General features: G+C 45.8%; 1 protein-coding gene across 1 annotated transcript in view; it reads left to right on the top strand.

Annotated features, from left to right (window-relative positions):
* The window catches only part of COL6A3 (collagen type VI alpha 3 chain), a 722,910-nt gene that overhangs the window by 452,867 nt on the left and 253,747 nt on the right, over positions 1 to 16,296 (top strand). Inside the window, 2 exon segments of the mRNA XM_030209050.1 lie at positions 1,331 to 1,393; positions 8,166 to 8,228. Coding sequence (XP_030064910.1) covers positions 1,331 to 1,393; positions 8,166 to 8,228 — 126 coding nt within the window.

Raw genomic sequence — 16,296 nt, 5'->3', positions numbered from 1 at the left:
AGGTGCCCAAACTGACCAGATGACCAACAGAGGGAATCGAGGATGACCTCCCCTTACTACTCCAGTGGTCACCAATCCCCTCCCACCCTAAATTATTTTTTTTTGACAGCCTCTATGCCAGCCTCAAATGTCATACCCAGCTCCATGACAGCAGTATGCAGGTCCCTGGAGCAGTTTTAGTGGGTGCAGTGCACTTCAGGCAGGCGGACCCAGGCCCACCCCCCCCCCCCCCCCCCACACCTGTTACACTTGTGCTGGTAAACGTGAGCCCTTCAAAACCCATCCGAAACCCACTGTACCCACATCTAGGTGCCCCCTTCACCCCTTAGGGCTATGGTAGTGGTGTACAGTTGTGGGGAGTGGGTTTTGGGGGGGGGGGGGTTGGGGGGCTCAGCACACAAGGTAAGGGAGCTATGGACCTGGGAGCAATTTCTGAAGTCCACTGCAGTGCCCCCTAGGGTGCCCGGTTGGTGTCCTGGCATGTGAGGGGGACCAGTGCACTATGAATGCTGGCTCCTTCCACAACCAAATGGCTTGGATTTGGTCATTTTTTAGATGGGCGTCCTCGGTTTCCATCATCGCCGAAAACCAGGGACAACCAAACATTTAGGTCGACCATCCATGTTGAGATTTGGGCGTCCCCGACCGTATTATCGAAACGAAAGATGGACGCCCATCTTGTTTCGATAATAGCGGTTTCCCTGCCCCTTCACAGGGCGTCCTGTGGGGACGCCCTCAGGAAAACGGGCACCCCGTTCGATTATGCCTCTCAAAGTCCGTCTTAATATACATAATTTATGTAATAATTTCTGTTATCAGATATTGAAATGTTGTATATGCAGATCTCTACCTGCTGATAGGGTGGCTATGCCTCAGTATAATATAGTTAAATACTAAATAGAAGGAAGTTGTTTGGGGGGAATGTTACCTCATGTTCTGCTATTTGCTGTTGTAAAAATAACTGCAAATTGTTGATATCAATAATAATTTGATAGCTATAGCTATGGTTATCAAATGATGCCTTGCTCACTTTTAACATGTTTTTTTTTAAAGAATCTCTATCTTGTTGGAATACAGTTATGTACATAGTTATACTAGTTTTACCTACTTCCTTGGCATTGGCTAAATCTGACAATATTACCATTTTTGTACTTCTTTTTAATGTCATATGTTTACATGATTTGCTTAGTCAAATCAGGTGAGAAAACATTGAGATAACTTTCATTTTGCAAAACCTCAGAAATCCTTAAAAAAAATCTTGTTTCAATAACATGTGCTTTGCAAATCCCAAAATATGAAACAAAACTTGTTCTTGTCCTTGTTTTCTTAGGGTACTGCTGGTGTTTCAGGGCCCTCAGGTGATCGTGGTAAAGCTGGATCATATGGAGCAAAGGTGGGTTATGAAAGCACATATCAGTTCAGAAGCTTGTGGCTGCCTGAGCAAACATAAGCTGGAAAAACTGAATGCATGGCCAGCAAATGAAGACAAGTAGTTACTAACTGCACATGGAAGTGACACCACTTACACAGAAGTTACAAAATTGCCCCTAACTGTCTTAAGTTAGGGAAGTACCTCATGATTTTTGTTATTTAACAAGTGTTCAGTGGCATATCCAATCAAGATATGTGTGTTGTATACACACCCCCTGTCAGACTCTCCCTTCTCCCTCCTCCAGCATCTATCTGCTTAGGCTCACCCAGTCTCTGAGTGCCAATCAGTGCCTGTATTCAGCCACTTGCAAGGCTGCCTCCAACTCCAGCAAGCAGCACACAGCCCTCCTTGCCTGCTTTTTGTTGCTTAAGACTGGAAGTTGGGCGGGAGTCAGGCACTGGGGTCCTCCTCTGGTGACAGCTTCTGCTGCTACTGCATCCTGCAGGCAGCGCCCTGCCCTCCCATGTGAATCCCTGCCCAGTGACCCTGCAACCCACATGCACCGGTCTCCCAGAGCACCAGCATAGCACATACTGAGCTCCTAGGAAAACCTGTGAGCTGTGGTGGGTTTCTGGCTGGGGTGGGCTCTACAATGCCCAGGATGTAGAAAAAACAACAAAAAGGGGGGGGGGGGGGTTAGGGAACGGCAGGGTTGGTGCTAGACTATGTGGGAGAAAAGGAATTGCAAGATCTTTGTGGGGCCGGGCCGGGAAGGGAGACGCGGCTGGAGGGAGAAGGAAGGGAAATGCCTAAAATTTCTGGCTATGCTACTGAAAGTGTTATTTGCCTTTAATGCATGTTTTGGCAGTGCAGCAGAGCAAAATAGTAATGAGATGCAAAGCATGTGAATGCATGCAAAGCATCCAATTACTATGCAAATCAAATAACACAGATTTGTTTAACCTTGCAAGCTTTATTATTCTTGGAAAAATTATGCCATCTTAGAGTGGGCATTACTTTATCTTCTCAGGAGCAATGGGCCACAGACATGCAGCCTGATTCTCACAAGGGGCCGGTTAAAAGTACTAGTGATAGCACTTAGAACACCTTACCCTGATACCCCATGAAATGTGAGTCCATCTCCATACCCCCAAAACCCACCGTGGCACCTATCAGGGTTTCACTGGTGGCTAGCTAAGGGGAATAGGCTAGGACGATTCCCAAAATGGATTCAAAATAGTGTTTCTTGACCCCATCCCCGTGCACACTCTAATGTGAACCTCTAAGAAGGTTGAACATTGTCTCTCACAAAAGGAACAAGCCAGTTCTGATGTGCCATTGCCTAAAAGTGCAGTGTTTTTGATAATCATTTATGAAAAGAAAGCAATATTAATGTTGCGTGGGGGGGCAGCACTACTGTTGCAACTTAATTACCTCACTAATTACTCCCATCTCTAGATCATTTATAAATATGTTAAAAAGCAGCGGTTCCAGCACACACCCTGGGGAACCCTACTATCTACACTTCTGTATTGAGAATACTGACTATTTCTCAATACCTTATGAAAATCCAGATACATAATATTGACCGGCTCACCTTTATCCATGTTTGTTCACCCCTTCAAAGAAATGTAATAGATTGGTGAGACAAGATTTCCCTTCACTAAATCCATGTTGGCTTTGTCTCACTAATCCATGCTTTTGAATGTGCTCTGAGAGGTAATTAAATTTGCTGATGACACAAAGTTGTTAAATAACAAGAGGATTGTGAAAAAGCGTAAAGAAACCAGACATTTAATTTTGGGTTAGATATGCAAAGGGAAATAACGTTTCAAACAAATGCACATCCATATTGTTAAGATGAAAGTTCTGGCATCAGAAGACATCGTTTACCAACACTGTTTTCCTGAAACTGCAGCAACACTTGGGGGGGGGGGGGGGGGGGGGGAGAATTCATCAAGCATTGTTAAGGCCTCAGTGCACATTATTTAGCCCTTAACACAACCTAAAGGGCCTTAATGCCGCTTGATTTAACATACTTCGGTGATATTTAAGTCGCTGCAGATTAGTAATGAGATGCAAAATATTCAAATGCATGGTTTGTGTCTCATTACTATGCAATACCATAACGCAACTTGTGACGATACACTGCAAGTTGCATTAGGGCCCAAAAATCATGGTAAAATAACCCCAGCTTTTTCCTGGGGTTATTTTCCTATCCGGGAGCATGGAGAGGGTCTCTCCCCACCTAAGTCCTGCCTTCACCCCGCCACCTAAAATCCCCCCACCCCACATGTCCTGGCCCCTCAGGGGCTACCTGTGAAAAGGCATTGGTGGTCCACTTGGGATCCAGGGGGAGTCATCCTGTGGGGGAGGTCCAAGGGGATCCAAAGGGTCTTCAGGCAGGAGGACCCTGCAGTAGTCATGCACAACTACCACTAGAGATACCATTTGCAGGAAGAAGCCGGGCTGGGCAGGAGCAACTAGGCCTTTCTCCTGCCTGAAGACCCTCAGACCCTACAGAACCCCAGTAGGCCTTTCTCCTGCCTGAAGACCCTCAGACCCTACAGAACCCCAGGTGACCCCCCCCCCCCCCGGACTGGGGGACCCCATTCTCCCACAGGAATAATGCTGCTTGAAGGTGGCTCGCAAGCAGCGTTGTTCTTATAAGGCAGAATTCAGGAACCTGCTGAATCATTCATGGAATCAAGCTGTTGTAAAGTGTATTGCTGCGTGGCTATGCTATTCTCAGAAAAAGTCAGACAGAGACCAAAAGACAGAAAAAGGGAAGTTTTATTACTCACCATAGAAGCACAGGAGGTAAGTTTGTATACAAGTACAGAGAAGTTATTTTTATTATACCCAGGCTCAGCAAAGTTAGAGAATGAAAGGTTGTAGAAAGAATAAGAAAATTCAGGTCCTAACTAAAATAACTAATTAGTGTTTGGAAAATTACTACATTATCATAGGCATTTCTGGTGGAGATCAGAGATATAAAAAGAAAGAATACAAGAAAGAAAGAAAGATTCTTAGCTGCAAAGATTTAGTCCTCACGGGGGGGGGGGGGGGGGGGGGGGGGGTACACACGTCCCTGGGAAATAGGCCGTGGCAAGGAAATAATACTCTAACTTGTCCAGGAGGCGTATAGGGTATATGAGCAGTCACTTATATACTCTTCTCATCACAGAGGACCACCACATATATCACCCAATCAGCAATCCTGCACATACACAGGGCTCCGCCCATGTGTCTGGTCATTACCACATGTTTTACCTACAGTTATTCTTATATTTCCAGCTAAAACTGGTTTGTACTAGTTTGCAGATAAAACTGTTATCAGACCTCTGGATACATTGAACAGGATGTGCTGAAGTCTGTTGTAACAAACTGTAGAACAAGCAGCCACAGCCCACAGAGCACAAGGAAGTATACCTTAGTGGCGTACCAAGGGTGGGGCGGTGGGGATGGTCCGCCCCGGGTGTCAGCAGGTGTGGGGGGGGGGTGCTCCACCGGCGCCCCAGTCCCCACCTGCCTACCAGCTCCGTGAACAGACAACCCTCTTCTTCTGCCACCCGGCACCTGACCCAGCCTTAAAAAAAAATCCGTGAAGCGGCGGTGCAGCGCCTTGCGTCTGTCTGCTCTGCGTGTAAAGGAAGCAAATCACCTTGTTGGCCGGCCTTCCCTCACTGTGTCCCATCCTCTGATATAACTTTCTATTTGCGCGAGGGCGGGACACAGTGAGGGAAGGCCGGCCGACGAGGCGATTTGCTTCCTTTACACGCAGAGCAGACAGATGCGAGGCACTGCACCACCGCTTCACGGATTTTTTTTAAAGGCTGGGTCAGGTGCCGGGTGGCCACGGAGCTGGTAGGCAGGTGGGGAATGGGTCGGGGAGGGGGGCTCAGATGGGAGAAGGGGACTGGGTCGGGGAGGGGGCTCAGATGGGAGAAGGGGACTGGAACTGGGGTCTGAGAAGGGGGCAGGAGGCAAATGGGGCCATGCCTGGGGCAGGTGAGAGAATGGGTCTGGGGCTGAAAAGGGGGGCCCTAATGCAAGGCATGTGGATGAAGGGGACTGGAACTGGGGGCTGAAAAGGGGCAGGAGCTGAAACTGTGGGGACTGGGGGCTGAAAAGGGGACAGGGAGAAGTGGCTGGGGCTGAAGCTCGGCACTGGTGGGAGAAAAGGGCTGGGGTTGAAACTGGGGACTGATGGGATAGTGGGGCTGAAACTGGTGGCTGAAAAGGGGGGGCAGGTGGGAGATGTGGACTGGGGCTGGAACTAGGGGCAGGTGGGATAATGGGGCTGAAACTTGGGGCCGAAAAGAGGGGGCAGAGAGAGAGGGGACAGATCCTGGATGGAAGGGGGAGCGAGAGGGAGGGCAGACCCTGGATGGATGGGAGAGGGAGGACAAATGGTAAATTGAAGGGGCAGAGAGAAAGGTCAGACAGTGGATGGAAGGGATAGAAAGGGCAGACAGTGGATGGAACGGGGAGAGAGAGAGGGCAGACGGGCAGATGGTGGATGGAAGGGGCAGAGATAGAGGGCAGATGTGGATGGAAGAGAGAGATAGGGCAGATGTGGAAGAGAGAGATAGGGCAGATGTGGATGGAAGGCAGAGAGAGGGCAGACATTGGATGGAGGGGACGGCAGAGAGAGAGCGAAGACAGATGCTGGATGGAAGGCAGACAGTGAAAAGAAGATGAGGAAAGCAGAAACAACAAACTGTAAATAAAATATATATTTTTATTTTTTTGCTTTTGGGATAAAGTAGTATTGTAGATGTGTTAATAAATTTTTATAAATAGAACATGTAAACAAGGTCATCTTTTTATTGGACTAATTTTATTACATTTTTACTAACTTTCAGAGACCAAAACCCCCTTCCTCAGGTCAGGATATTTGTTTTTGTTACATTTGTACCCTGCGCTTTCCCACTCATGGCAGGCTCAATGCAGCTTACATGGGGCAATGGAGGGTTAAGTAACTTGCCCAGAGTCACAAGGAACTGCTTGTGCCTGGAGTGGGAATCAAACTCAGTTCCTCAGGACCAAAGTCCACCACCCTAACCACTAGGCCACTCCTCCACTGTAACAACACTATACTGTATTGACCTGAGAAAGGAGGTTTTGGCCTCTGAAAGCTAAATGTATTAGTCCAATAAAATGGTATTATTTTATTTTCTATATTTGTTTTATTTCTACTTGTTAATTTGTAAAGTGGTGATTGGTATTTGTTAGTTTTTTCAAATTTACATTTTCTGTTTCTATGGTGTTGCATTCTATGCAGAATCTAGCATCTTGGGGTTTGTTTAATTTTTGTCTAAATAGAAAGTTTATGATTACTTATTCTATAGTGGATTAGGGTGTATCTGTGTTTGTGAAAGACATGGCTTTCAGTTGGCTTTGACTGTGCAGGATCGACGATCTGTACTAGTAACATGGTAACATAGTAGATGACGGCAGAAAAAGACCTGCATGGTCCATCCAGTCTGCCCAACAAGATAAACTCATATGTGCTACTTTTTGTGTATACTTTACCTTGATTTGTATCTGTCATTTTCAGGGCACAGACCGTATAAGTCTGCCCAGCACTATCCCCGCCTCCCAACCACCAGCCCCGCCTCCCACCACTGGCTCTGCCACCCAATCTCGGCTAAGCTCCTGAGGATCCATTCCTTCTGAACAGGATTCCTTTATGTTTATCCCACGCATGTTTGAATTCCGTTACCGTTTTCATTTCCACCACCTCCCGCGGGAGGGCATTCCAAGCATCCACCACTCTCTCCGTGAAGAAATACTTCCTGACATTTTTCTTGAGTCTGCCTCCTTCAATCTCATTTCATGTCCTCTAGTTCTACCACCTTCCCCTCTCCGGAAAAGGTTCGTTTGCGGATTAATACCTTTCAAATATTTGAACGTCTGTATCATATCACCCCTGTTTCTCCTTTCCTCCAGGGTATACATGTTCAGGTCAACAAGTCTCTCCTCATATATCTTGTAACGCAAATCCCATACCATTCTCGTATCTTTTCTTTGCACCGCTTCCATTTTTTTTAACATCCTTAGCAAGATACAGCCTCCAAAACTGAACACAATACTCCAGGTGAGGCCTCACCAACGTCTTATACAGGGGTATTAAAACCTCTTTTCTTCTGCTGGTCACACCTCTCTCTATACAGCCTAGCAATCTTCTAGCTACGGCCACCGCTTTGTCACACTGTTTCGTCGCCTTCAGGTCCTCAGATACTATCACCCCAAGATCCCTTTCCCCGTCCGTCCGTACCTATCAGACTCTCCCCGCCTAACACATACTGTACTGTTCTGTCTGGTTTCATTTTACAATAGGTGAATTGATGTTCTAGTGCTCACTGTAGTGTTTAAGATGCTTTTCTTTTCCTTGTGTGACTCATAGAAATTACTGCTTATGGTATGCTAGAATTGCTCTATAGGTCCTGTTTTATATTCTCGGTATGCCTACTACTGGATTTTGGAGGGGGGTGTTAAAGAATGACCGGCTCCGGGTGTCAACTACCCTAGGTATGCCACTGGTATAGCTACATGACAAATTCCATAACAAAAGGGTGATCTTTTACCACACCTTGATGAATCCCCTCCTTAGCCTCCTGACAGTCTCAGAACCATTCTGTCATTCAGTGTATGACTGGCTTCACTGGTTTTTGGATTTTCACAGTTGTTATAATGGCATTTATTAATTAAAACTGGCATCCCCAGTTTTTACATTGTGGGTGGAGAAGGTGTTCCTCACCTTTTTAACTCATGTTTTTCTTTGCAGGGAGAACCTGGGGATCCTGGACTCAAAGGACCAGATGGACCACTAGGACTTCGAGGAGAGACAGTAAGATATTCTCCTCTCTTCATTTTTCATAGATTCAGTTCTTATTAGGGTTTTGTATTAATTTGAGCAAAACAAATGTAACAGGAAAAATATGTAAACATTTTTATCAGAAACACAAAACAAACATTTTCTTAGTAGATGTGATGTAGTGATATAAAGGCAAATGTAAATAATGCTAAATAAGGATTGGATGATACCACAGAATAAATTCTGACTGACTGCGTGGAAGATATTCAACCCTTTGCTTTACTCTTTTATGGCTCTAGATAAGATCCTAACTCTGAAATTGGATCTTAACACCTAAGTTAGATAGCTCCTTTGGATTTTCCTAGGGAAGCTCAGATGTTATCTGATCATAGATGTTGAGAGCAACAGCCCAGAACTGCTTTTTCAGAGCCCAGAATTTAGATAATGTTATACAAAATAGGAAGAAAATTCCATCTTTATGGTGTCATTTAGAGTAGTGGTATGTGGTAATGGCTAAGGAAGTTTTGTGATAGAAAAAATGAAGGTGGGAATGGTTTGGGGTGATAATAGAAGAAGGTGTAGGGATTTTTTTATATGAGTAGTTAATAGTGAATTAAGGGCTTCTTTTACAAAGCTGTGCTAGCGATTCCCGCATGACCAATGAGAGGAAGCCTATAGAAACTGAATGGACTTCCTCTCATTTGCCACACAGGAATCACTAGCATGGCTACTTAAAAGAAGCCCTAAATTTGTTGTTATAAGATGAAGGTGGATTAAGGGGTGGGAAGCAGAATGATGTTGGCATGGATAGAGACAGGTATAATTTGATTTGAAATTGGTTGCTGTAACTCAGGAGTAGAAAATGACTAGAGGAGAATTGAAAGAATGTGAAATGTGACTGTGCTGATGTGGCTTGTGTCAAATTGCTTGTCTTTTGATAGAGGCAATGAACAAATCAAAGTAAACAAAATAATTAATGAATCTGTCAAATTACTACAAAATAACCACATTAAAAATAATATACACATGAGAAATATTAAGAAAATCGAGCGTGATATCAGAAGATTGGAGGGTGGCCAATGTAACGCTGATTTTTAAAAAAGGTTCCAGAGGAGATCTGGGAAATTATAGACCGGTGAGCCTGACGTCAGTGCCGGACAAAATGGTAGACACTATTATAAAGAACAAAATTACCGAGCATATTCAAAAGCATGGATTAATGAGACAAAGCCAACATGGATTTAGGGAAGGGAAATCTTGCCTCACCAATCTATTACATTTCTTTGAAGGGGTGAACAAACATGTGGCTAAAGGTGAGCCGGTTGATGTTGTGTATCTGGATTTTCAAAAGGCGTTTGACAAAGTACCTCATGAAAGACTCCAGAGGAAATTGGAGAGTCATGAGATCTGGGTGTCGTCGTTGATAATACACTGAAACCTTCTGCTTAGTGTGCTGCTGCGGCTAAGAAAGCGAATAGAACAATGGCGTACCAAGGGGGGGCGGTGGGGGCGGTCCGCCCCGGGTGCATGCCACTGGGGGGGGTGCCGCGGCGCGCGCCTGCTGCGAGAGTTCGCCAACTTCTCTCGTTCGCTGCAGCTCCCTCTGCCCCGGAACAGGTTACTTCCTGTTCCGGGGCAGAGGGAGCTGCAGCGAACGAGCAAAGTTAGTAAACTCGCAGTAGGCGCGTGCTGTAGCACCCCCCCCCCCAGCAGCATGCACCCGGGGGGGCTCTTTTGCAGGGGGGGGGTCTTTCGCCGGGGGGAGGGGGGTCCGCGCTGCATCGGGGGGGGCGCTGCACCCGGGTGTCCGCCCCCCTAGGAACGCCACTGAAATAGAATGTTGAGTATTATTAGGAAAGGTATGGAGCACAGATGTGAGGATGTTATAATGCTGTTGTATCGCTCCATGGTGCGACCGCACCTTGAGTATTGTGTTCAATTCTGGTCGCTGCATCTCAAGAAAGATATAGTAGAACTGGAAAAGGTGCATCGAAGGGTGACAAAAATGATAGCAGGGATGGAACGACTTCCCTATGAAGAAAGACTAAGGAGACTAAGGCTTTTCAGCTTGGAGAAGAGACGGCTGAGGGGAGACATGATAGAGGTATATAAAATAATGAGTGGAGTGGAACAGGTGGATGTGAAGCGTCTGTTCACGCTTTCCAAAAATACTAGGACTAGGGGGCATGCGATGAAACTACAGTGTAATAAATTTAAAACAAATTGGAGAAAATTTTTCTTCACCCAACGCATAATTAAACTCTGGAATTCGTTGCCGGAGAACGTGGTGAAGGCGGTTAGCTTGGCAGAGTTTAAAAGGGGGTTGGATGGTTTCCTTAAGGACAAGTCCATAGACTGCTACTAAATGGACTTGGGAAAAATCCACAATTTCGGGAATAACTTGTATAAATGTTTGTACATTTGGGTAGCTTGCCAGGTGCCCTTGACCTGGATTGGCCGCTGTCGGGGACAGGATGCTGGGCTCGATGGACCTTTGGTCTTTTCCCAGTATGGCATTACTTATGAGGTAGTGTCCTATTGTGGATTAAAAACTGAATAAAAGATAGAAAACAGAGAGTAGGGTTAAATGGTCAGTATTCTCAATGGAGAAGGGTAGTTAGTGGGGTTCCCTGGGGGTCTGTGCTGGGACCGCTGCTTTTTAACATATTTATAAATGACCTAGAGATGAGAGTAACTAGTGAGGTAACTAAATTTGCTGACGACACAAAGTTATTCAAAGTTGTTAAATCGCAAGAGGATTGTGAAAAATTACAAGAGGACCTTACGAGACTGGGAGACTGGGCATCTAAATGGCAGATGACATTTAATGTAAGTGCAAAGTGATGCATGTGGGAAAGAGGAACCCAAATTATAGCTATGTAATGCAAGGTTCCACGTTAGGAGTCAACGACCAAGAAATGGATCTAGGTGTCGTATTTTATCATACGTTGAAACCTTCTGCTCAGTGTGCTGCGGAAGCTAAGAAAGCAAATAGAATGTTAGGTATTATTAGGAAAGGAATGGAAAACAAAAATGAGGACGTTATAATGCCTTTGTATTGCTCCATGGTGCGACCGCACCTCGAATATTGTGTTCAATTCTGGTCACTGCATCTCAAAAAAGATATAATGGAATTAGAAAAGGTGCAGAGAAGGTAGATGAAAATGATAAAGGGGATGGGACGACTTCCCTATGAGGAAAGGCTAAAGCAGCTAGGGCTCTTTAGCTTGGAGAAAAGACGGTTGAGGGGAGATATGATAGAGGTTTATAAAATAATGAGTGGAGTGGAACGGGTAAACGTGAATCGCTTGTTTACTCTTTCCAAAAATACTAGGATCAGGAGGCATGCAATGAAACTACAAAGTAGTAAATTTAAAAAGAATCGGAGAAAATTTTTGTTCACTCAACGTGTAATTAAACTCTGGAATTCATTGCCAGAGAATGTGGTAAAGGCAGTTAACTTAGGTTTGGACGGCTTCCTAAAGAAAAGGTCCATAGACCATTATTGAAATGGAGAAAATCCACTGCTTATTTCTGGGATAAGCAGCATAAAATGTTTTGTACTTTTTTGGGATCTTGCCAGGTGTTTGTACCTGGATTGGCCACTGTTGGAAACAGGATGCTCAGCTTGATGGACCTTTGATATGTCCCAGTATGGCAATACTTATGTACTTATGAGGATGGAATACATTTACAAAAAGTACATGTGGCTCTATATTCAAATGGAGCTATGCGTTCACTTGGCTACCCATGGAATTTTGGGCACTAGAAGGACAGTTCTGTATCCTAGGTGCTAACATTTACGAATGTGTTATGCACATAAATGTTTAGAATATTATCATACACATATGTGTGTGCAGATACGCTTGTATGTACCAATATTTCACCTAATCACTACTCTGGGAATATGTGTCTATATTATATAGTGCATATTTTCAATGGGGAAATGCACATGGGCATAGCATCGCCGGGACGTAGATGGGTTCCCACTTATATGCATAACTTACAGAATACGTAGAAGTTTTACATTTGCTGACACATTTGGAGTGACGTATTAGAAAGGGCATTGAAATAAGAATTTTACATGCGTTAGAATATCTGAAGTTCTTCTAGTAATGTAGATCCTGGTAAAATGGGTGTTCGTGTGCTGGTGATGTGTAGCATGAATATCTATTTTAGAAAAGTAGACATCTAAAATATCAACGGGGCAACAAAAGAGAGAGAGTGGTGGATACTTGAAATTCCCTCCCTTGGGAGGTGGAGATGAAAATGGTAACGGAATTCAAAAATGCGTGGGATAAACATAAAGGAATCCTTTTCAGAAGGAATGGATCCTCAGAAGCTTAGTGGAGATTGGGTGGCAGAGCTGGTGGTGGGAGGTGGGGCTAGTGGTTGGGAGGCGGGGCTAGTGCTGGGCAGACTTCTATGGTCTGTGCCCTGAAAATGGAAGATACAAATCAAGGTCAGGTATACACATAAAGTAGCACATATGAGTTTATCTTGTTGGACAGACTGGATGGACCATGCAGGTCTTTCTCTGCTGTCATCTACTATATTAAGAACAGATATGTCTCTGTGGCAGCAAATGAATATCTATATTGTGAAATCGCAACATAAAACTTTTATGTGCTGTAACATAAAAAGTTATGTCAACCATTTTAGAAACATAGACCTCTATCAGGCTTTTTTTCGAAAGAGAAAGACGCCCATATTTTGACCTAAATCAGGAGATGGGCGCCTTTCTCTCATGGGCGCCCAAATCGGTATAATCGAAAGCCGATTTTGGGTACCTCCAACTGCAGTCTGTCACGGGAACGGACAAAGTTGACGGGGGCATGGTGAAGGCGGGACTGGGTCGTATTTATCGGCCGAGGAGAGATGGGCGCGCTCGGCTGATAATGGAAAAAAGAAGGGCGCCAGAAGCCAGAATTTGGGTCACTTTTTCTGGACCCTTTTTTTCACAAACAAGTCCCCAAAAAGTGCCCCAACTGCCCATATGACCACCGGAGGGAATCAGGGATGACCTCCCCTGACTCCCCCAGTGGTCACTAACCCCCTCCCACCAAAAAAAAAACTTTAAAAACTTTTTTCCAGCCTGTATGCCAGCCTCAAATGTCATACCCAGCTCCATCACAGCAGTATGCAGGTCCCTGGAGCAGTTGTTAGTGGGTGCAGTGGACTTCAGGCAGGTAGACCCAGGCCCATCCCCCACCTACCTGTTACACTTGTGCTGGTAATGGGAGCCCTCCAAACTGCCCCCAAAACCCACTGTACCCACATCTAGGTGCCCCCCTTCAGCCATAAGTGCTATGGTAATGGTGTAGAGTTCTGGAGAGTGGGTTTTGGGGGGGATTTGGGGGGCTCAGCACCCAAGGTAAGGGAGCTATGGACTTGGGAGGTATTTTAATTTTTTTTTTTTACTTTTTACAAGTGCCCATTAGGGTGTCCGGTTGGTGTCCTGGCATGTGAGGGGGACCAGTGCACTACGAATCCTGGCCCCTCCCACGACCAAATGCCTTGGATTTGTTCGTTTTTGAGCTGGGCGCCTTCGGTTTCCATTATCGCTGAAAACCGATACCGCCCAGCTCAAATCAGCCCAAATCCGATGCATTTGCCCGGCACCAACTGTATTATCGAAACAAAAGATGGACGCCCATCTTTTTCGAAAATACGGTATGGCCCGCCCCTTCGCGGACCCATCCACGGAGATAGACACCCATGGAGATGGGCGTTTGCGTTCGATTATGCCCCTCTATTTCTCTTAAAGCTGTCAAGGAGCCCAATATCCCTTGCTAGTTTCACTTTTGAGGTGTGGGGGGAAAACAACAAATGATGGATGAAGGAGGTGACCTCCCCAAATCCCTACAGTGGAGCCTTACTCAATAAGAATGTTCTGAAACCTGGATGTCTTGATAGCAGGTCTAACTCCTGACATCACTCTTTTTGGACATAGACTTTCATTTCCCTTCTGATATGAGAATAAACTTTTATTTTGGGTGGGTCTACCCTGATACTACCCTAGAATTCATACAGACCACACCCTCTTGCCATTTGGACATTGTTCAGCTTTAGAAGTCCATATCTTGGCCTTGTAAAATCAGACCTTAGATGTCTATGCATGATAGATCTCTAAATGTTGGTTTAAAACCATTTTTTTATTTTCTAAAATAAGCACCTTATGCTCTCACATTTACACTAGCTCCATGGCTAGTTTAAGTGTGGGCAACTAGATGTTCGGCATGCTAATACTGGGTTATATTAATATTCCATAATGGAAACTAACCTCCTGATATTCAGATGGCAGCAGGCAGTGCTTTGACTGCCTTCTACCGGCGTTCAACCCAAATATTTGGTGCCAGGCTGTTTCCGGTGACCGGCATTGAATATCCAGGATTTTCAATGCCGGCTAGCACATGACCAGTTAAGTCGATATTCAGACTGTACTGACCTAGGGTTACCATATTTTGTCCTCTGAAAAAGAGGACACATGTCATGCCCCTGCCCCACCCCTGCCCCACCCACACCACATCCCTTTCGGATCCTCGCCCTGCCCTTTCTCGCTCTCACCCCACCCCCTGTCACATATTCCCCTCCCCCCTGGTCACATATTCCCCTCCCCTCCCCCGGGTCACATATTCCCCTCCCCTGCTGCCCCATCACCTCCCCTCCCGTCACCTCCCCTCCCCCTTGTTCCATATTCCCCTCCCCTCCCTTACTTACTATCTACTGCCCTGGTGGTCTAGTGACCTCTTCGGAGCAGGAAAGAGCCCCCTCTTTCCTGCCCGGAGCACTGCCTTGCCCTGCATCCTTCTCGGTCTCGGCTCGGGATTCAAAATGGCCGCCGAGAGTTGAAGTCTCGCAAGGCCACTTCAACTCTCGGCGTCCATTCTGAATCCTGAGCTGAGACTGAGAAGGATGCAGGGCAAGGACAGGCAGTGCTCCAGGCAGGAAAGAGGGGACTCTTGCCTGCCCCAAAGAGGTCACTAGACCACCAGGGCAGAAAGTAAGTAAGGGGAGGGGAGACCCACGGTGCCGCTCGCCTGCCCGCCCGTTTGTCCAGAAATTCGGACAAACAGGCAGGCGGGCAATACCCACCAGACGCCCCGGACATGTCCTCAAAATGAGGACATGTCCGGGGAAATCCAGACATATACCCTATACTGGCCATGGCTTAGCATGCAAAGATAGGCCTTCTTTTTATGCGGCCTTATTTGGCCACTAAGCCTGGCTGGTTAAGTTCCAAATATCAAGACTTAACCGGTCATGTCCCCGGAACACCCCCAACATTGCCAACTTTATTTTCTGTGTTAATGAGGCATTTTCAGAGGTGAGAACCAGTTAAGTGCTACTGAAACTGACCAGTTATCTGCCGAGATGCAAGTTAACCTGTTGGCAGCTATTCCTGGCTGGTTAACTCATGCTGAATATCAGGCCCTCAGTGCCCTGATTCTTTTATAGAACAGGCTCCTACCTTGTGACCATGAGGTGCTTAACGTATTGGACTGAAAATATCTCTAACTAATCCAATGCTATCTTTATAGTGAAAGGTGGAGGGAGGGTGGAGAAAGAATAGAATGAAACTGTTGCCAAAATAGCAGTGATTATTTGCCACTATCTGAATAAGGTAACATTTAGTTTAGGCCTGCTGATGCTGGTTGTGATGGGCTTTATAGAACACTGCCCCTCACCCTTAAGAAAAGTCTTTCCGATAGCCTGGGCCACCTTAATAACACAGGTCCCACCCTGGAAGGAAATGATCCAGGAAGGGTGGAGTCAGTACCTGGGAGATTAAAAGGCAGGGCCAGGATGAGGTTAAGGAGGTCCAGGGAAGGAAGAACTGAAGCCCAAGTATATGCCTTTACTGAATGCATTTAGTTGCTGTGACATGGTTGAGATAAGCCAACTTTGTTTCTTGTTAAGCCTTGCTGAGGTCTGGCTGGGGCCAGACCTGAGTCTCAGAAGGCCTGAGAACTTACAGGTTGTGTTTGGGGTGTGGCCTCCCACCAGCCACAGACCACTTGGCCTGCTAGCCAGAGGCCACCTGAAGACTTTTACTAAATAAGAGAAACTGTTGCATCTGATATTCCTGGCCTGTGAAGCA

The sequence above is a fragment of the Microcaecilia unicolor genome, chromosome 7, assembly GCF_901765095.1.
Source record: "Microcaecilia unicolor chromosome 7, aMicUni1.1, whole genome shotgun sequence".
In the NCBI taxonomy this organism is placed as follows: Eukaryota; Metazoa; Chordata; class Amphibia; order Gymnophiona; family Siphonopidae; genus Microcaecilia; species Microcaecilia unicolor.
Note: the sequence above shows the minus strand (reverse complement) of the source record. Positions and strands in the feature narration are given on the sequence as shown.